Genomic DNA, 19804 nt, shown 5'->3' with positions numbered 1-19804 from the left:
AGAGTGGATCCACCGTTAAGAGGAGGAAGCTAAGCATAGACGAAGTGGATGGCGACAAGAATACTCCACAGGATCTGCTCGAGGGAGACGAGGGAGACTCGAGCTCTGGAGGGCAGGGCCCGGTTGCAACAAAGACGCCGGAGAAACCATTCCAAACAAAATCCGCGAAGAAAAAGGCCCCATCGGTGAAAAGAAAAGGACCTTTCCTCGAGGAATCCGACACCGAGAGCGAGGATGCCGACGACACACCGTCCAAGCCGATGCTTCCGTTCTCGACCCCTGGTAAAGTCCCCGATCCGGCCCCGATTACTTCTGAAAATATGGAGTCTAAGACCCCGGAAAAGGACACGAGCTGTCCGCCTCCACCACTCAAGCAGGACGGTGACGACTCGGTCGAGGCCGAGTTTGCCATCCTCGACGACTATGCGGGCGACGATGATGGGCTGGGGGGCGAGGAGTACCGCATGATGCTGTTCCTGGAACAAGAACAAATCAGGCTGGAAGCAGAAGCAGGGGATGATGATAGTTTCGGCTCGAACGGTGGAGAGGATACGCCCGCGGAGACCACGTCATCCGAGAACTCTTCAGTGACAAATTGCCCCATCTGCGACGGAAGCCTGACGGGAATCTCGTCCGTCGACGCGACGAGGCATGTCAACGCCTGTCTCGACGGGAATCCCATTCCCTTGCCAGAACCAGAGAAGAAGAAGGAGACGACGAAGACGGAGGACGGCTCTGGTCACACCAGTCCGGTGCACGTGGACGGACCGCAACTCGGAAAACGGTTTGCTCGCGCTGCAGTACCGCGGCCTGGACAGATGAATCCTTTCCGCCTCGGCGAAAACGACGGCAAGAACAAACCCAATTCGGCCTTTACGGAATTGATGTCCGGCCATGCCGAGAGCGCAGCCTGGGCGTCGGCGGCGGCGGCAGAACAGGCCTCGCGCGGCAGGCCGGCCCACGAAAGGACGTGTCCCTTTTACAAGATCATGCCCGGCTTCTCCATATGCGTAGACGCATTCCGGTACGGAGCCGTCAAGGGATGCAACGCGTACTTCCTGAGCCACTTCCACAGCGACCACTACATCGGCCTGACGGCGAACTGGTCCCACGGTCCCATTTACTGCAGCACGGTGACGGCGGACCTCGTCAAGATGCAGTTGAAGACGGCGGAGAAGTGGGTTGTGCCCCTGGAATTTGAGCAACAGGTCGAGATCCCGGGTACCGAAGGCGCAACGGTGACCATGATTCCGGCGAACCACTGTCCAGGCAGCTCCATGTTCCTCTTCGAGAAGACGATGGGCAAAGGGCCCAGTGCGAAGAAGCAACGCATTCTGCACTGCGGCGATTTCAGGGCCTGCCCGGCCCACGTCACCCACCCACTCCTCAAACCCGAGATTCAAGATGCCATCACGGGTAACACCAGGCAGCAGAAGATTGATGTCTGCTACCTAGACACCACCTACTTGAACCCACGCTACTCGTTCCCGTCGCAAGACGACGTCATCCGCGCTTGCGCCGAGCTCTGCGCCTCGCTGTCCCCCGACCCCAACTCCACAGACGACGTCTGGGACCGCCTGGGCCGCCAAAACGGCACAATCTCGGTGAGCAAGTTCTTCGTCTCTGCCAAGGAAACGGCCGCCCCGCAAGAATCATTGGCAGAGGACGAAGGAACAGTGGCCCTAGCTTCCTCGACTGTCGTTTCTTCCTTTTTTGCCAACATCAGGGACAAGAAACCCGCTACCCCGCGGCAACGCCTCCTGGTCATCTGCGGCACCTACTCCATCGGAAAAGAACGCATCTGCAAGGCCATAGCCCAGGCGCTCAACACCAAAATCTTTGCCTCCCCGGCCAAGATCCGCATCTGCTCCAAGCTCGGCGACCCGGAGCTCACGGCCCTGCTGACCTCGAACCCGCTCGAGGCGCAGGTCCACATGCAGATGCTCATGGAGATTCGCGCCGAGACGCTCCGCGAGTACCTCGACTCGTACCGGCCGCACTTTAGCCGCATCGTCGGGTTCCGGCCGTCGGGGTGGAACTACCGTCCTCGCCCGTCGTCGTCTACATCCCCTTCTTCCTTATCCGTCCCGGGAGCAGCGGCGGCGCCCGTTGTGATCAACGCCAGCACCGCCCCGGGCAGCGTTCCCACGACGCAGATTCTCCACTCGTCGGCGTGGCGGTCTCGCTTCACGGTCCGCGACATGGTGCCCCAGCGCGGCAGCTCGCGCGAGGCCATGTGCTTCGGCGTGCCGTACAGCGAGCACAGCAGTTTCCGGGAGCTGGCGCTCTTCGTCATGGGCTTGCGCATCGAGCGGATCGTACCCACCGTCAACGTCGGCAGCGAGGCGTCGAGGCGGCGCATGAAGGGGTGGACGGACCGGTGGATGGCGGAAAGGAGGCGGGGGGGACTGGTGGTGCCCCTCGTCTGGGAGGACGGGAGGGAAGGCGAGAGGAAGGAGGGGGAAGCAGGCGTCGCGCTTTGGGAGGGCAAGGACGGTAGAGGGGGAGGGGCATGGTGGTGACGATGCCAGTTGGCTATACTATATTATCATGCTTGTTGTTTTTTTGATATCATTCGAAGGGAGGGGTTACATGATGCCCAGGATTGAATAGTGGCGCCCTGGATTGGAAAGACACGGTTTTCTATTGCCGCCTACCTGTTTACCTTGTCTGCCTACTTTGATCCTACAGCGTGTCGAGGCCGAGACCAGTGCATTAGCAGCATGCCGACATTCTCATCATGAGCAGCCGTGCCACAGGGTGTCAAGGCCACGCCAAACCTGCTTCTTTGCTACGAAACGTCTTGTCTGGCGTTGATCACATTGGACTTGGGAGAACTTGACATGTCTTGAGTTTACAAGTCGAGCCTGTCTGGGTTGATATAGCGGAGCTGAACATTCACGACGAACGTCGCCGTTGTTACGGCCTCTGATTCCCATGATCCCAAGCAAACCCATGAGGACGGATGATGGGCAGAACTAGTCTTACCAGCCACGAGGCTCATTTAACACGAAAACTGCGATCTGCCATGTATGCCACCGGGCTCGTCTCAGTATGGTTTGATTGACACTTGATCATCGCGGATCCCTGTGCATCGGGGCGTCTAAAGAAAGCCTTGATAAGCGTTTCGAGGATGTACGATACCTCTACTACGATGTTGGTGGTTTTCCCAGACGGCCTGTCGGGTAACCCAATGACTCGGTTCGTTGGCGACTTGGCCGACTCGGGTTGATGTGTAACAGCCAGATATTTGCGTGTAGGAATCCCATGGGAGGGCGGACAACGGAAAAGCAAAGATGATCCGCCCTACCCAAGGCTCCGTCTTTCGACGCATGGTGACTCTGTTCGGTAGCTGCAAGACCAGCCAGCTCAAGACAAGCCAACATACTGCCCTTGACATGGTGGTCACCGAGGGCCACGAACCGCGAAAAAGCTTGTTCCTTTGGCAGCGGGTAATGTCTCGGTACTGTCTGGCTTTGCCGGCGTGCGAGTCGAGTGCCGACGACGCTTATCCCCTGGCCTTGACACATTGGCACACGCTATGCATCCCTTCGATGTATCCCTTCGTGACATGGCAATGACAGGGGCCATCCCTCTTGTTTAGGCCGTGTCTCATTTCTGGGGGAGCCGGCCACGAATCATAGCCTGTCAACCCAGCAAACTGCATTGGTCGTCATGACGGTCTTGGGGTCCTTGAAACTGCACGTAATTACTTGGTAATTTACCTTTGTACGGACCTATCAGTCGGAGTGATTCTGTCCCGAACGCCCATGTGTGAACGCTGGCGCATTAGAAAGCGCCGATGTTTGGCCTTGGTCGTTTTGATTGGGAGGCGGATTCATGTGGTCAAGCACTAGATACTAGATTTTCCTTTTTTCTTTTCCTCCCTTTTATGAATAAAAGGGAGAATTTATTGGTTAGAAGACGAAAAGAAAAAGGAAAAAAGGGACAAAAAGAGGGGGGGAGGCAACCATGTTCGAGTAAGCTCAAGCAATATGTCAGCGAACACATCAATCCCAAAAGGCGAGACATATAGTTGGGTTTCAGATGTTAAGGCCGCTGTATCCCGTACGACTGGAAGACGATTGTGAGATGTGGGCTGTGGTTGTGGGATCCTGTCAAAACGCCTTCATCCAAGAATGCTGGCCCTGATCAGTTGCAAGAAGATGACTATATCGCACCAGGTCACGACGCAGAACAGCTTCCCAGCTCGCGGTGCCGAGACTCTTGAAAAGACCGGGTGCATGCCTCCACATTCTCGCGCCTTCGCGCCTCTCCATGCCCTCCAAGCGCGAGTCCGTTTGCTTTGCTCGGCTATCATGATCAGAAAAGCGATATGCGGGGAAACAACAGATCATGCCTCTTTTCCAAAGCCAAGTAATCAGCTGAACCGTAAGAGTAAGGGACCAAGCGAAAGGGACCAAACAAAGCATCCATCTTGCACGTTTCCCAACCTTATCTGCTTTTCGCGTGTCGATCATCCCCCGAAAGGAGGTAAATCCTCATCGACCTTCGGCACTTGAATCTCGGCCGGTAGCGCTGCGTCATAGCGTCTATATGCCTCGGCACTAGTTCCTGCCTTTGTCGAGAGACTACGGAATAGGTCAGGTGCGTTTTGTTATGCTCTTGTTCCGCTATTCGGCTGCGGCTACTTTGAATGGCCCATGCTGTCTTTGGTTTGTGAAGAGTGTGCCCTTATTGATGCGCACAACGTACAACGTATGTACAGATACAACGTACCGGTACCAGGGTCATCTGTCTTCCAATGCTACGGACATGATATTACGCGCCAAACGCGACACTGTGCCATGTCCTTCTATCCTGCCCAGGCGGGCTTACTCGAGTCAAATGTATAGGTACGCTAATGCACTCATGTGCAGAAGACGCGCGTCCTCCCATCTCCACTATAGGTACGAACCTCTGTCTCTCCAACGTTAGCACGGGCCAACACAGCAGCCATGGACCAGGTAATTACGTTGTATGTATACGTTGTAGCTGGCACTAGTGTTAGCCCGCCACTTATCCTTCCATCTCAGATGCTATGCATTCAGGACTTGGTCACAAATGCTCGAGGCATAATCGTTGTACGTTGTAGTGTAAAGGTCGGTCAATTCTCCCACGGAGAAATAGAACAATAACCAGCGCTTCCCCCAATACACGATACACACTACAACGTACACTACACTAGACAACGAGGCTGCGCGGCTACTACCATGACCCTGATCACCGTCATACTGCAATCAGTTATGATCGACACGCCTTACTTCGGGCCATAAACCATCAAGCCCACGTCTCGTTACGAAGCAAGTATATGCCGCTGTAATGGGTGAGTGGAGTGTCGAAATTGCCGGGTCGGGTCTCTCTCCGTACAGTACTTTGTCCGCATCTACACAGTGTTTTCCAACCTCCACGGTCCGTCTCTGTTAGAGTGTTCTAAAATAAGACACGAGTGTTGAGTCGAAAACCTGTTGCTGACCAGCAAGGCGGAGGCACTTTATCAGTTTGTACACTACATATACGTTGTATACGTTGTACTGGCCGATACGTAATTAGTGGTCTTGCTTTTTCCTCCAGTTCCACTCATCCATCCACGTATTGCTACATGTCTATAATCATGGGTCAGGAGTACGTTGTACTCATATCTAGGCTAGTTTACATAGATGACACATCGAAGGCTTAAGCCTCGGTCAACTTTTTGTCCAAGGGCTTTCAATAACAAACTCACCAGGTTAGAGTCTGAGAATACGTTTCCAGATACAACGTACACGTCAGGTGCTCTCTAGTGAAGGAGAGAAGAGTGGAGAGTCCGTCTGTTTAGTGGTCACGAATAAGGGTTTCTCCCCGAGTGGATCCACGGATAAAGGAACAATTGTTAGACTGCAAAGTACTACTCTATTTTCCAACGGCGTAACGAGCTTTCAACCGTACGTGATATTATGAAATGGGACAACTTCAGAATACATACAATATAGGAATTACGAAACCCGTATCAGGTATATTTGGATTCGCTTACTCTCCGCTATTCTGTATGTTGTATATGCGTTTTATAAAGTAACCTTGATCGTGATCTGTTTGATAATGGTTGGGGGAGATGGGAAGAATTAAAGATGACGTATTAGGATGAAAAGTGTACCCTGGTACATACATACAACGTACGTGCGGCCTTGTAAAACCGGAGACAGAAACATTCACATACACACCAACCTCCGTACTGTCGGCCTTGCTAAGGCTCAAGCGCCAGCAGTTTCGGAGTGCGTAGAGTTAAGCAAAAGTGTTTATTAATTAACAGCTTTCCGCCTTGTCTAAGATTGGACATGCTCATTGGAGAGGGAGAGAGGGGAAGACATAATACAAGAGAAAAGGTTACTCCCGGATCAGCGCTGACGTGCCGTTGTATCTGGGAACCAATAGATGGTACCCTTGAGCACCTCGGAAAAGTGGAGAATCCGACGTCTAATATCCACAAAGTAATTAGGGTGCGGAGCTTTGTCCAGGGTCGTCAAGAGTGGATCTCGGATAGGGCGGTCTGTGCTTGGGCTGATTTGCGCCTTAATTAAGGGTTCCTTGTCTAGCGTGTTTCATGTCGCCGGATTCGGTCCGCTACGTACGCGTGGCTATTAAAACTGGACGACGCTGGACTCGATTGAATATTACGTTGTACGTTGTACGTTGTACGTTGTACGTTGTACGTTGTACGTTGTACGTTGTACGTTGTACATATTTCTACTGACGTCCCCACCGAGAATTTTATTGCGAGTATCCCCGGCCGAGTACATGCACAGAGTATGTGCGCGGTACAACGTTTGTAGGTCCTGTGCGCGAGAGCTGGGTGTTTTCCCACCGCTTTTATGTATATTCCTCCTCATTCAGATGAGGATTCAGCAGTCGTAAGGGATTCCAGTCCGTCTCTGCTATGTGTCCTTCAAAGCACACTACATACGGTGTACATATGTATCATATACGTTGTACATAGTCCTGTCTTCAAACAATTGTCGTGATTGGTGGTTAAATTCAATTTGGAACGGGTGTCGTGGACCATGAGCAAGAGTTGAACCAGCCGTTATGCTTGTTTTCTCTCGATTCCCCCAGCCAATACAGTCCGTGATATCAAAAGACTGGCATTGGCATGTACAGTACTTCTCTGGCTTGCAGCGGAAGACCTGCTAGCGCAACGCCACTCCCAACATCCCAGTCGCCGTCATCTCACGCGAGGCCCCAAGGTACACTAGGAACCGAGATCCTTGTTTATCAAGTGGATGTCCGCACTCGCTAGCAAGTACCGAACCCCTTCTCATTGACGAGACTACTCATTGACCGTTGCAGGGACCCAGCGAGATCGATAAATGAACTCCGAGTCGCCTGTGCATACGAAGTACACTACATACAATAGCCCCATGCCATGTTTCGATGTGCACCGTGGACAGAGAGAAACAAAAGAAATGGGTACGTTGTACTCCTCGAAGCTTTCATTTTCCGTTTCCCCCAATGCAGCAGCGCCTTGCGGAAACAAGGCCGCTCCAGTGGTTTACAGCGGTATGTGACACTTGCGAGGCGCGCCTCGTGTCCATTCCCCAGAGAAACAAGAGTGAGAAACAACACGGTCCATCTTTACGCCGGTCGAATTCAAGGACGGACGAGATTGTATTTTCAGGTGAACATTATGACAGATTGAGACAGAGAAGAATCATCTCGAGACTGTCAAGTCAGTGGGCGCGGAGACGGACAAGTGATAAAAGTTCCAAGCTAGTATCTGCCGTAGGCCCCCAGACGGGGAAATTAGATCTTTGCCCTCTCATGCAGCAAGGTGGATGCAAGAAGAAAAAAAATGTAAGGTTGTCGCGATAAGAATTTCTTTACAACGCACTTGTACGTGGTATGGACTAATACCTACTTTCCCGGCCCCTTTTTCCCCATACAACGTACCCGGCGCGGCGTCCCATGATCTGGCGAACAAGACAGGTGGCAGTCTGGACTAGGGGATCAATTGATCTACGGCAGACCGGGGAAGAAGGAAAATGAAAAACATGGCATCGGTGCCAAGGTACGTAACAACCGTAAATATGTTTATTTGTGGCATCATGACGACACCGGGCATTCGCCGGCCGCCATGCGCCGCCGCGCCGGCGTTTCTGCCTCCTCAGTTCGGGGCACCGCAGCTCTACATGCATACCTTGTACATACACTACGACATATGTACAACGAAGTGTCGTTGTACCTCCAGACGTTTCCTTCCCGCGCCTAGGTAGAGACTGCACTGAACCCTGACGCCGAGATTCGCTGATGGATGGCAATGCATCGTAAATAAGGGACCTGACGTACCTCCATTTAATTAGCCTATCATCTCAACTTTAACAGGTCGGATATGGATTACAGTGTGATTGCAATACGATAGACTGTATAGTGGACAAGGATACCAGCGGCTGTTTTGTTTCAACAGAGAGGGCCCTGCTCAAAACATAACAGCCAGTCAACGTACCTTACGTCACTGGTTCGGTTCACGTTCACTGCACTCACATCCGCGTCAAACCAGCAAGGCCCGCTTCTTTGCGCCACCCGCTTTCCTTTGGGGTACGTAGACGGATAAGGAGTCGGTCCCCCGCCAATTAAACCCGATTAGGACGGATGACCGACACCAATTGTCACGTGCGAAATTGAAGAGATCTCTACATTGTATTCGTACATCAGTTCTACTCTTATAGGTATTATAGGGTTGTAGTCCCGAAGTAGCTGCGTACATAGGTAGTCAAACGAATAGTCTCATGCATCTCGAGGCAAGTTAGTATATTCTTATTTAGCTGTCTATGCATGTAACTGACTCGTTCTTGACGGTTTATAATATCGTGTAGGATAGTGACAACTCTACGTTGTATACCGAGACTTCTACACTACTTAGATGCCTACGCCACGATAAGCGAGACTTGGTAGTGGCGATCTACTTAGTATATTGATGTGGTTTAACTTGGAAGACGGACCGAGCAGGGTTCCGCCGTGAACCGACCGCTACTTGAGGCGTGCGAAGCTGCATCCCCTTGAGTTTCTGGTACTTGGCACGGAGTACTTACGTTGTACACACCCACGCGCTATCAAGTTGCGCATTCTCCCCACGCCTTTCTGGTCCCCTCCGGAATGTTTCCCTACATCATAGTTGCTGACTTTGCGAGTCCGGTACGTTATGTCCCTAGGGGAAGGTGGCTTCTGTTCGGTCTCGGGGAGAGACACGTGCCTTCATTTCATATGTGCTTGTCTCGTGTCTCGCCATTGTCCTGGGACTTGAAGGGCAATGCAGCAGCGCCGCTTATAACTGCGTAGGAAAGCCCCTTCATTATTACCTATCAACATATCAGCAACTCGCTATTAGCTTGGTTCCGAAAATGGTTGGATTCCTGCGTACAAGCATGCTAAATACATATCTGTCTAGTCTCGCCGTCCGTTCGACTGAGAGAAATGCGAACCGGCACAACGAAGTACACTACAGCAACGACTACTCTACTGTCCAAGGCACGGGACTAAGAGGGAGTGGAGTTCGGACTAGGGAACTCCTATCGGTCGTTGAGACGATAGTAGTGTACTAAGTATGGCCGAGTCAAGATGCGCCTTGTACATTTTATAGTCTCTTTATTCATTTTTCTACTGCTGAAATTCAAAAGGTTGGTGAATCCAGGCTATGAGTCCCTGCATATCAACCTTCATCCGAGATACTGTACATACCTTGTAGTCACGTCCGCTCTGCTGTGCGTCCGGGGCATTGAGCTTGGGAGAGATCTTTTTCGGTTCTGTTTGATTTCTTTGTATCGGTACGGTTTCCCGTTGCATTTCGGCCGTTTCCAAAACTAGGGCACGTTGAGGTCCTTGATTTGAAAAGGACAAATAACTTCTTCACGAGCGTTACTGGCCACTGGCCACCGAGAGGACCAGGCAATGTCAAATGTTGATTACCTACCTGGTAGGGAATTAATTCAACTGACCCCGGATCGGCCCCTTCCTGGACAACGGCATTGAAACCCCCATGCTCGAACAAAATTATGTACAACGAATGTTGTATAGGTACAACTACAGAATTATGGAACTCCATGCAAGTTCCGTCTCCTCCCCAGGAATGAAAGTCCGTCAGACACCCCCCCTATCCACCCAAAGCGCACACCCCTACCCCACCCTCCTTGGTTCTTCCTGCCTCATTCGCCTCAAGTCGTGTACAACGTAGAGTGTACCTGGGTCGTCTTACTCAATATCCCGACATGTGCGTACCAGCCCTCACATCCCACACTTTATTAACGTAGGTACAACGTACATACCTAGGCAATTAGTTCTCGATTGCTTCGACTGACCGACATCATACCTTCGTCGTCTCTTCAAACAGAACCGCGCCGTCACTCTCCACGGCCCACAAGGAATTAAAAACGTTCACCTCCTCCGTCTCCTCCTCTCCCCAGCCTCTAGAGCAACACCCATCTTGACGATACACCCTCTGCTCAGAGATCATCGATCATCGATCAATCATCCTGCTACAGCCAGAGTACGTACGCACACCCGGGGTCGCCCACATCACACCCCCCTCTCTTCCCTCGGGACGAATAAGCTACACGTCTTGGCGAAGTTGCTTGATTTCTCCGACTTGGGCGCATGTACAACGTACAACGTATGTACTCACTCAGCTTTGGAAGCCTCAGAGGTCCACTCGTTTCCAGCAACAAATCGACAACCATCAAGAACGGCATCCCAACCGGCATATAACGTACATCTTATTGCCATCGTCTCCTTTACAACGTACATACAACGCTGGAAGAAACTTTGGGGGCCGAGTTACGCCCTCGAAGAAATACGTTGTCCGCCCCCCTTTTCTCAGATCCCCACGCGTGTCCTTTTTTTTAACCGGGTGTGTCAGAGACCGAAGAGGAGAAGGAGAGGACCAGCAAAAGCCGTCAAAAGCGTTATTACCCTTCGCTCCACATCCCCCTGTTCATCCCCGGGGCCCCTGGTCTCCAGTAATACCTTGTATTCTGTACCTCCCTGCCTTATCGACCCCTTACCCTGGTTCATCCTGGGCCTGTCTGCCACGGGACATTCGCCTGTCGATCACTCCGAGTCGGGAGTCGTCACAGCTTTACATTTATACCACATTTACCCTCCAAAAGACAAGGGACGGACGAGAAAGGGATCTCCACCACACACCCCCCCCGTCCCGCTGACCAGTGTGCTACAAGCTTCAGACTACCGCACTACCACCCCGGCTGTTCAAACTACTGGTCTCTCTTCCCGTCGGCAGTCTGCTACACGCACATATACCTCGCTGATCCCCCAACATTGAATGTCCTTCCCGTTTCCAAGGGGGTGGAGGAATATTTCTGTTCCATCTGATCTGTGATACGATATTCGTACAACTTGGATGCTTTTCATTTTATTATTCCCTTTACAGACGGACACGCGCATCGCATCTTGATCAGCAAAGCTACCCGCCATCGCCAAAGCTTCTTCGAAGGAAGTCCCCGACCACGCACATTCTATTGATCATGACAATGACATTAGACACTACACATCAGCGATTTGGTCCCTTGGACCACATGCCTCCTTATCCCGCCCCCTCGTCCACCACCACAACCGCCACCGCCCCTCAATTCTCCAATCCCTGGGGTTCCACGTCCTCGGCGCAGGGCAGCCACCCGCTCTATGTCAATGGCAATCGAAACCTCCATCATCACACCCTGGGGCTCGACAGGCCACACGCCGCTCGCACCAGCACGAGCAGCAACACTTCCATGGGGTCTTACGGCCAAATACCCGTAACAGCGGCATCAGCAGGTAAGCCGATTTTCCGACAGACAAGGACTCATTAGTTGAGACTGTCAATTGTATTTGTTTTCTTTTTTACTCACGTATCGTCAAGACGTCCTCGGAATCGGCCGCATGCAGCCCACCTCTGCTTCCCACTACGGCGATGCCGCCAGCAACTACGCATCCTCCGCATCACCCGTCCATCCGTCATACACGGCCTCCCCTGCCCCGTACGAGTCGATGGGCTACGCACCCGCGCCCGTGAGATCGGCCTTCACATTGGGCTACGAACACGACCACTCGCGAAGGTTCTCCCAATCGTCAGTATCCTCCACTTCTTGTTCGCCGCCGCTGCTTCAGGCCCGAAAGAACCCGTCGGTTGACTTTAACCGCAGGGCCGTGCAAGATGACAGGAGAAGTTTCGCCGACGCCATTGATGCCAGCCACGGCATGCTGGCCATGAGCCAGGAGACGCCCCGAAATATCTATGGCACCCGGAACGAGAGGGGTTCCGGTGACTCGTACGGATTCCCGCCCACCCATTCCACCAGCTCTTCGGTCTCATCTACCGGGGGCGCTTTTGCCAACTATTACGGCGCGGATTCCGTCAGCGACTATTCAACTTCGGATATCGAGTCGGTCACTTCCCGTACCCTACCCCGACCGCACGGCCTGCTCAACCAAGCGCCTCCCGCTCCACAGTCCATGATGGGCCAGTTCAGCTCCAAGATATCATCTAGCACCCAGAAGAAACACAAGTGCAAGATCTGCGATAAACGATTCACCCGACCGTCGTCTCTCCAGACGCACATGTACAGCCACACTGGCGAAAAGCGTATGCCAACATTCCCTAGACAAAGTTTTTTTTTTAAAACAAAGGACCTTGTTTGACTGACAATGAAGCTAGCTTTCGCCTGCGAGGTTGAAGGCTGTGGCCGGCACTTCTCTGTCGTTTCTAACCTCCGCCGCCACAAAAAGGTACACAAGGGAGACGCGAGATCAGAGGCCGGTTCCGAAGACCATCATTCCGAATAAGGGACCCAACTACCCAAGTTTCTGTGCGAAACTCTTCTGCACTGGGCATTTTTGAACTCTTGCCCAACTCACACGCAATTCACCTTTAACTTTGCCGTCGCCGCCACCACTTTACGCGGCAGTGATCGTCTCGGACGAGACATCACTACTCCTAATTCCTGCGGGGTGCGAGACAACTTCCGTCTCGATTATCCCCGCCAACCCTTACGGGGCCGTCCTACAGGCCCACATGATAGACGAGCCTGCTGTTCGCGATACGTTTACTTACAGTCTTTACCACCAATGTTCGGGAGCGAAGAAAAAGAAGAATCGAGCACAACTGGGTCTACTGGGATGGAAGTTTTCTGTTTTCTTGCGCATCTAATGTCCGGGGTCTTGGGCTTCGACTATGGAAGATTTGGGGTACCACCGAGAAGGAACGGCGCCATCCTGAGTTGTCCCTGTGAATAGGGCAACCTGTCGTGACGCCAACCCCAGCGACTCGTTTCGATCAGCGTCCTCCAGTGTCCTCACCCCTCGAACAGGACGCAAGAGGACGTCCGTTGCGTTCATCGTCAGGCCCCTACGGCGTTTTGATTCCGAGCGACCCGCGATAGTCGGTCTCCATGGAGACACTGCATGGGACTCTCAATGGGTGCTTAACGCGTCGTTAGGCCGTTGGACCAAGAGGGAAGATGAAAACCGCAACGATCGGATTACCAGTTGGACCAGTTGGACCAGGCGATACCCTCATCACGGCGTTACGGAAGATCATGCGGCGAAAAAAGGGTTCCTGGTTCCGTCTCTCGGGTCATGGCCCACGCCGGTCGGTTTCGTCTACGCAATCCCACACCCAGGTTCTCGCAGGCCCTCGCAGCAGCATGGCATCAGCGGCGAACAATTGGAGGGAACCCGGTTGATGTATTTGCTTTTTTTGATGGTTGCGTGTTCTGAGAACCCATCCTGTCATTCCCGCACTGCTTGCGAGGCCACGTTTGTTTATTTAGAATCATAGCCAGGCATTGGCGGTGGGTACGTCGTTGTGGCCACTATTGTTCGGGTTTCCGGTTTCTCCTGTGGATCGTATATAAAGGAGGACAGCCGCGTTAGGCGTTGTTTGCTCTTGAGAGATATCACTACGTAAAACACATTTATTACTATACTACTACTATTTTTTACTACTACTGCTATTACTACCTACCCCCGAGTTCAATATATACCAACGATACTATGCTCGTACCTCCTAGATAAGTAGCCTGGCTAGCTCGTCCAAAGGTGTGGAACCATCGCTCTGGCATGCTTCGTCATCTGTATCCCACAAGAGCTTATTAATATATTCTACAGTACCAGAGAGGTGAAGTATTATGTCCAATGGCTCTGTGTAATGCGAGGAGCCCAGGAGAAAGGGTGCTTTAAAGATACATTTATCCATTGACTGACTATAATAAGCTACTATTAATATCGCCCCAGCTCTTCCTGTAACCTGCGGATAGCGTCATCTATTCCCGACCAAGATCCAGCTTGCGTTGAGGCATTTCCCGCCAGCTTTAGCTGTGCTTGGCCTGATCCTATTCCGATGGATCACGGGCACGCGTTGCTGCTTCTTGTGGGCGCCGATTGCTGCCACGAGGGATCAGGGCAACTGGGATATCTTCGGGTGTAATACGCGGGCGACCGCGGCTAGATAGAACCATGATAGGATCGAGTATATATAGTCTATCGTCTGCGATAAGATCGCGTAGCCGTTATCGCGAGCCCATTCGTTGGCGTAGGGCGTCGTTGTGCGTACTGTCTTGTGTATGCTAGTATCACACCACAGTGGTCTTGCCACGGTTTATATGACTCTCTGTGCCGTCTTTATCGCTTATCCGACTTGGGGCCGTATGACTGTCCTTAAAGAAGTAGTAGATAGTTTGGCGATGTTTATATGCTTCCGGATTTAGAGTTAGTAACTAGTAAACGGCAAAGGCAATGGTTATGCGCGGATCCACGGTGGAATCCGTGGCATTGGGCGTTTCGTTGAAGGGGCGTATATGCGAAAGAGTAATTTTAAGACTATTATTGACTACTATATTAGTAGAGGCATCGACTTGTATCTGTTAAGAGCTCACTTGAGGATCCTCTCCTCGCATTAGAGAATGTGGTATGATATGTGAAGCTTCAAAGTAATAATTATACTAGTATTTTATAAGGAGCATTCCCTCTTGTCCTTAGCATACGTGACACCTGCTAAGTCTAGAAGTAATATATAAGGCCGGTGATATGCTAAGACGGATCTTGGAAGTTAGAATTACACTGCAAAGGCCAGGATATATATGAGTACGAATAAATCGTAATTTGTAACAGGTGCTGTCGTATATAATCACTTACAGCATTATGAAGACATAAGAAATTGCTACGAGTAAGCAAACAGTTTGCTAGTTCAAATTCAAACCAGTGGATTTGATTTTTCAGCATCTAAAAGATACGGGCACAATTTGTCTGCTGTCTGCTATAGACAGCTATCAGTGAAGCAAAGAGCTATCCCTCCTCAAAGCAAACTATCCACGACATATTCTCCCAACTATACAACCTCCCTTTTTCCACTCCTTTAGATAACGTAGACGAGTTGACCGTCGGTGAAGATAACGCTGGAAAGGGACCAGAAAAGGAAAATAGCAAACAAAGAAAAAAAGGGGGAATGGCTTGTATGTTGCGAACTTCATTTGGGCCAAGTTTGATGTCCCTAGCAAGCCGCTCACATATCAACAGAAGACAGGATAGGGCCGAGAGGAAACAAACGAGGCAATCCATGCCGGGAATATTGAGCAAATAATAGACACCGATATGCAGCAGCGCCAATGGACGGACATGATACCATACAACAAACACAGTGACGCGTCACCAAGTCTTATCTGCCATTATTCTTCTTTCCCGTGATGTTTTGCCTAAAGTACTGTAATAGGGGAAGGGGGGAGAGGGATACCTTCGTTTATGCCACTCAATATGCCGGTCGACAGTCAAGTCAGCCGGCGTAGCAGACAGCCAAGTTACCAGGCACGATGCATGACAGACAACAAGGGACACGGAATGTCGGGGCGATGGAGTGGCAACCATGGAGAATCTTCTACGGAGCCTCTCTCTCCAGATCTCCAGAGCGAGCATGACTGCCGACAGCTTTCGAGTGCCGTTCGTGCATGGCGTGGGGCCCAGCGGACGATCTCTGCCCCTTTTCATTCTTTTCGCCAGCTAGCACCACGTCTGCCGCTCCTCGGTTCTGTGGGACGACAGGGTACTATGACCCCTGAAGCTGGCGTCTGCATTGGATAGAATCGGGGAGTTTAGGTGCTCATGCTTTCCGTAAAGACTGGCAAGGAAGTGCCTGTCTTGGATTAAAGTTGTTCGTGTCTTGTAGCAAATATCAGGTCATTGGTGGAGAGAGAAGTGGACGGACTAGGAAGTAGGGGGCTGGGTTTTAGGGGCAACGATCGCCGATGAAGGGGGACTAGTTTTGGTGGAAATGCTTAACTCCTGCCCAAGCAAGCGGATAGAGGTAGCAGAGAAGAGCAATGATTTTCCGGTTTCCTTGAGACGAGGATCTGCCATGCAGTCGCCCTTTTACTTCTTGCCTCCGTCTCCGTCTTGGTTTCCTATTATCGCCATCTGGCCACCATGGCCCGAACAGGGGAACGGCCGGGGAGGAGAAGCTAGGATTCATGACGCGGCGAGACCGACGAGGCCGCGAGTGGCACATGGTTGCTTTCCGCACCTTCAGGGTCCTGATGGCGGGAACTAGGATCCGGACACAGCGGACGGCGGTCTGAACAGGTTTAGTCCCCCTGAACCAAGACGCTATGTGGTCACTGAGCGTGTTGTCTAATTAGCCCTGTTGAAACGAGCTGAAATGGTCTACGCCCAGCAACTCATTGTCGGGAGTGTAAAAGCACCGTTGAACTAATACTGCACTCAGTGCACTGATACAGAGGCATCCTTCGTCCGACTGACATATCATCAGCATCACGGCTAGGTCTGCGTCAGGGGCGGAATTCCCATTTGGTGCCTGGTGTATAGTCATCATCCGTCGTCTGTTTATAGTGGAACTGGTTGTCTCGGTATCCCTGGAGTGCGTGGTTGTCGGCGAAACGCGCCGGTAACAGCCTTTGCTTCGGACTAGATTGTCTGGAGACATTCTAAGCGCTCCGCCCCGGGAGAGGGTTTCACGAGCTGAGGAATGCCCGGTTAATTAGGATTTGCCACTCAGCAATGCGAGAGCTGATGTTGAGCTAATGCACAGAGGGGTTGATGAGCCGCTGAAATTGGCCGGGGGACCAACATCCGGGTCAACCATGGTTGGCGACTGTATGTACTGTATCACCGCAATCAGTATCCTGCTGGGCCGTCTACATGCACACATAGACGTTCGGCAACGCCAGTCGGTATGCTCGCAGTTGATGTGGGGAGAGAAACGTTGCAACTCCCGGTGACGGCGTGGGGAGTTTCGTAGGTAGGTAGGTAGACGAGTCGCCTCTCGCTACGAATACTGTGTCCAAGCCAGTACTTCGTAGTACCTGCAGGTTGGGTTCCTTGTTGTTAGCCAGCTGACACCATATTATGCGGAAATTGCTGGTCATCGTCGTCCGAGTAATCAGAAGGCCGCGCTCACTGCACGAGAGGAAGGGACGATGTTCCAGGGGTCCATCTGCAGGCTGCGTAAGCTAAAAGTGGGCACGCGTGTTTCAGAAAGAGTACGTTGTGTCTACGTAGCAAAATGGGAGGTTCAAGCGGGGGTGCCGCACGAACCAATGAGCAAGTACAACGTACAACGTACTTAGGTACCGATGAAAGGGGTACGTACAACGGTACTTTCGAACGAGGAACCCCAATGGAACCCAGAAGGAAGCCCAAAAGACAGTGACAGATCAACCCAATTGGCCCTACCAGGAACTTCAACGTACCGGACGGTGATCGTTGCCAGACGCGGGCAAGGCAAGCGGAAAGGAACAGAATAACAAAAAAAGGGACGAGGGGTGGGGGGAAGAACTGCCCCGCCACCTATCCGAAAGTCAAGTCTGATCAAGCTTTTGGGTTCCGGGCTTTTTATTGGGTCCGATGAGAAGTTGCGGAAACCGGCCGGCAAGGGATAAGAATGGACGGAAGGAGGGCGGGGAAGTACCGATTCGGTAGGATTAGACTGAGAAGACCGGTATAAAGCCGCGCTTATATTTAACACGCCATGATGACATGCTAGGCGCACGCGCACACCGCCCACGACCCACCACGGCCAAAAGGGTAGTTAATATGGAGAGAACCATCGAATTGACCTGACCTTGAAACGATGGTCAACAGAGGGAAACGTGGATGGATGTCACTTTCTCCGCAACACACAAGGCATCGGTCCAGTCAATCACGTCCATCTGGTCACGTTGAACCAGTCACGTTATCATGAGCGGAAATGGACAAGTTGCCTAATCAGGCCGTAGTGGACACGGTGTGGGTGTTTGGTCAACGGGTCGCTTCGTACCCTGCTTCATCTGTGGTGCACGTTGCTGTAATTGGTGTATTTTTGGAATCCCACTCCCTGGCGAATGGCCCTCCAACTTCGGCTCCGTACTCGAGCTCGGGGTGGCTGACATGCCAAGATGACCGGAACCGAAAGTTGGGAGATGTGAGGCCGGCATAAAGGGGGAGGAAACGTGTCACCAGGGAGCACGAAACATGGAGAACCATTTGCCGGGCGGGACTACGCGCGAAAAGCCACCCTTCAACGATCAAGTCTGGGTTAAGCCTGGGGCGGCGGATGCAACGTAGACGCCACTAGCGGGAAAGTAGTTAGCCAGGGTTTAATGGAACCGTTTTGATCCCGTGGACTCCATGTCGAGACGATCTTCAGGGGACCATGGGGTCGGTCCATGGGATCGTTGGATTCTGTCCAGTTTCGACGGTGAAGGCAGAGTCCATTAGCGGCGGAGTGGTTTGGATTCTGTTCGTTTCATTCGTGCCCCAGATTCACAGATTCGATCCCGTCGATCCGTGGCAATCTCGAGGGGTCGAACTCGGGGTTACTCTAGTTGGCTCCACCGAGGAATCTAAGGACGCGTGGTGTACAAAGTGGACATGCCAGGCGGTCCTAGGTAGTGAAATGCGCAAGTAAATTGCAGCCAGCTACCCACTGCCGACGGGGAAGAATTGAGGCCCGTTGCCTGTGTTGGGAGACGTGTGGGAGAGACAAAAGGCAGCAAATTACTCATGTACCCCTATGTAGGATGGAACTGCAGCAGCTCGGCATTCCACGAGTCGTCGGCCAACGGCCATGACGTCGCCTTACGTCATTTGCATGGTGCCCGAGAATGTTTGGATGAGCCACTGGAAGGCAAGTGTACACTAAGTACTCGATACCTCTTGCTAAAAAGGTGGGGGGAAGGGGCGTGCGGGGAAGCATAGCGTGTGCGACTAAGTGGGGGCCACTTGAAGGGAGGTCACGATAGTAAAGATGGGAGGTGTACCTAGGCAGCGTGGAAATGGACGAGCAAAGCGTCGTTATGTATCTATACTTGGGAGTAGAAAAAAAAAAAAAAGACCGACAGTGACCCGCAGCGCCTGGACACCTGCAATGATGCGTCTCAAGGGCAATCCATAAACGACTTGTGAGTGGAAAATATCGGTGGAATAAACCTCCGCTGCATTACTTGACGATAGAGAGGCATTGCACTTACGTGGCACTTGACAAGGATGGAGTTTCGTTTCCAGTTCCTTGTTCTCGTATCACTCACTTGTATGTCAAAGTCGACACATTGGACTCCATCTCCGTCGGTCCTGTCCGATATCCACTATACAACGTACGGAGTACTTCGTACATCTCGGTCTTCATGTCTAGGGATTGGTATGTTTTGGTACCATCTCAATACCCTATGTAACATGGAATACGATTTCATCTATTGGGCCTATCTTGAGCGGTGTGGTTGTGACGAGCATTGAAGCTGCTGCCGCCAGATCTCTCTCTCTCTCTCTCCTTTTTTTTTTTTTTTTTTTTCCTCCTTTTCCG

The 19804-nt window shown here is 51.9% G+C and overlaps 5 protein-coding genes across 5 annotated transcripts; 4 read left to right on the top strand and 1 right to left on the bottom strand.

The window, feature by feature from the left end:
- Positions 1 to 348: 348 nt before the first annotated feature.
- On the top strand, positions 349 to 3028 carry ACRALDRAFT_2118236 (uncharacterized protein). Its single transcript, XM_071023790.1, has one exon. It carries the CDS (start codon positions 465 to 467, stop codon positions 2520 to 2522), a length of 2058 nt encoding a protein of 685 aa, XP_070876450.1. The 5' UTR covers positions 349 to 464; the 3' UTR covers positions 2523 to 3028.
- Positions 3029 to 6580: 3552 nt separating this feature from the next.
- ACRALDRAFT_206733 (uncharacterized protein) lies at positions 6581 to 7314 on the top strand (the record flags this gene model as incomplete). The annotated part of the gene is made up of 7 exons (XM_071022104.1): positions 6581 to 6610; positions 6744 to 6783; positions 6824 to 6887; positions 6929 to 6991; positions 7047 to 7128; positions 7168 to 7220; positions 7278 to 7314. The coding sequence occupies 7 exons, from the start codon at positions 6581 to 6583 to the stop codon at positions 7312 to 7314; spliced, it is 369 nt and encodes a 122-aa protein (XP_070876449.1).
- Positions 7315 to 7343: 29 nt separating this feature from the next.
- ACRALDRAFT_206732 (uncharacterized protein) lies at positions 7344 to 8655 on the top strand (the record flags this gene model as incomplete). Its single annotated transcript, XM_071022103.1, has 9 exons — positions 7344 to 7372; positions 7425 to 7651; positions 7678 to 7726; positions 7801 to 7827; positions 7960 to 8223; positions 8273 to 8297; positions 8356 to 8372; positions 8438 to 8568; positions 8618 to 8655. 9 exons carry the CDS (start codon positions 7344 to 7346, stop codon positions 8653 to 8655), a joined length of 807 nt encoding a protein of 268 aa, XP_070876448.1.
- A 345-nt stretch (positions 8656 to 9000) lies between these two features.
- On the bottom strand, positions 9001 to 10008 carry ACRALDRAFT_206731 (uncharacterized protein; the record flags this gene model as incomplete). The annotated part of the gene is made up of 9 exons (XM_071022102.1): positions 9001 to 9028; positions 9074 to 9134; positions 9220 to 9269; positions 9338 to 9347; positions 9407 to 9506; positions 9570 to 9594; positions 9632 to 9762; positions 9840 to 9895; positions 9966 to 10008. 9 exons carry the CDS (start codon positions 10006 to 10008, stop codon positions 9001 to 9003), a joined length of 504 nt encoding a protein of 167 aa, XP_070876447.1.
- Positions 10009 to 11513: 1505 nt separating this feature from the next.
- On the top strand, positions 11514 to 12804 carry ACRALDRAFT_2039859 (uncharacterized protein; the record flags this gene model as incomplete). The annotated part of the gene is made up of 3 exons (XM_071020994.1): positions 11514 to 11796; positions 11882 to 12604; positions 12677 to 12804. The coding sequence occupies 3 exons, from the start codon at positions 11514 to 11516 to the stop codon at positions 12802 to 12804; spliced, it is 1134 nt and encodes a 377-aa protein (XP_070876446.1).
- Positions 12805 to 19804: the final 7000 nt, after the last annotated feature.

Source organism: Sodiomyces alcalophilus, assembly GCF_042370955.1.
Source record: "Sodiomyces alcalophilus JCM 7366 unplaced genomic scaffold ACRALscaffold_2, whole genome shotgun sequence".
Taxonomy (NCBI): domain Eukaryota; kingdom Fungi; phylum Ascomycota; class Sordariomycetes; order Glomerellales; family Plectosphaerellaceae; genus Sodiomyces; species Sodiomyces alcalophilus.
Note: the sequence above shows the minus strand (reverse complement) of the source record. Positions and strands in the feature narration are given on the sequence as shown.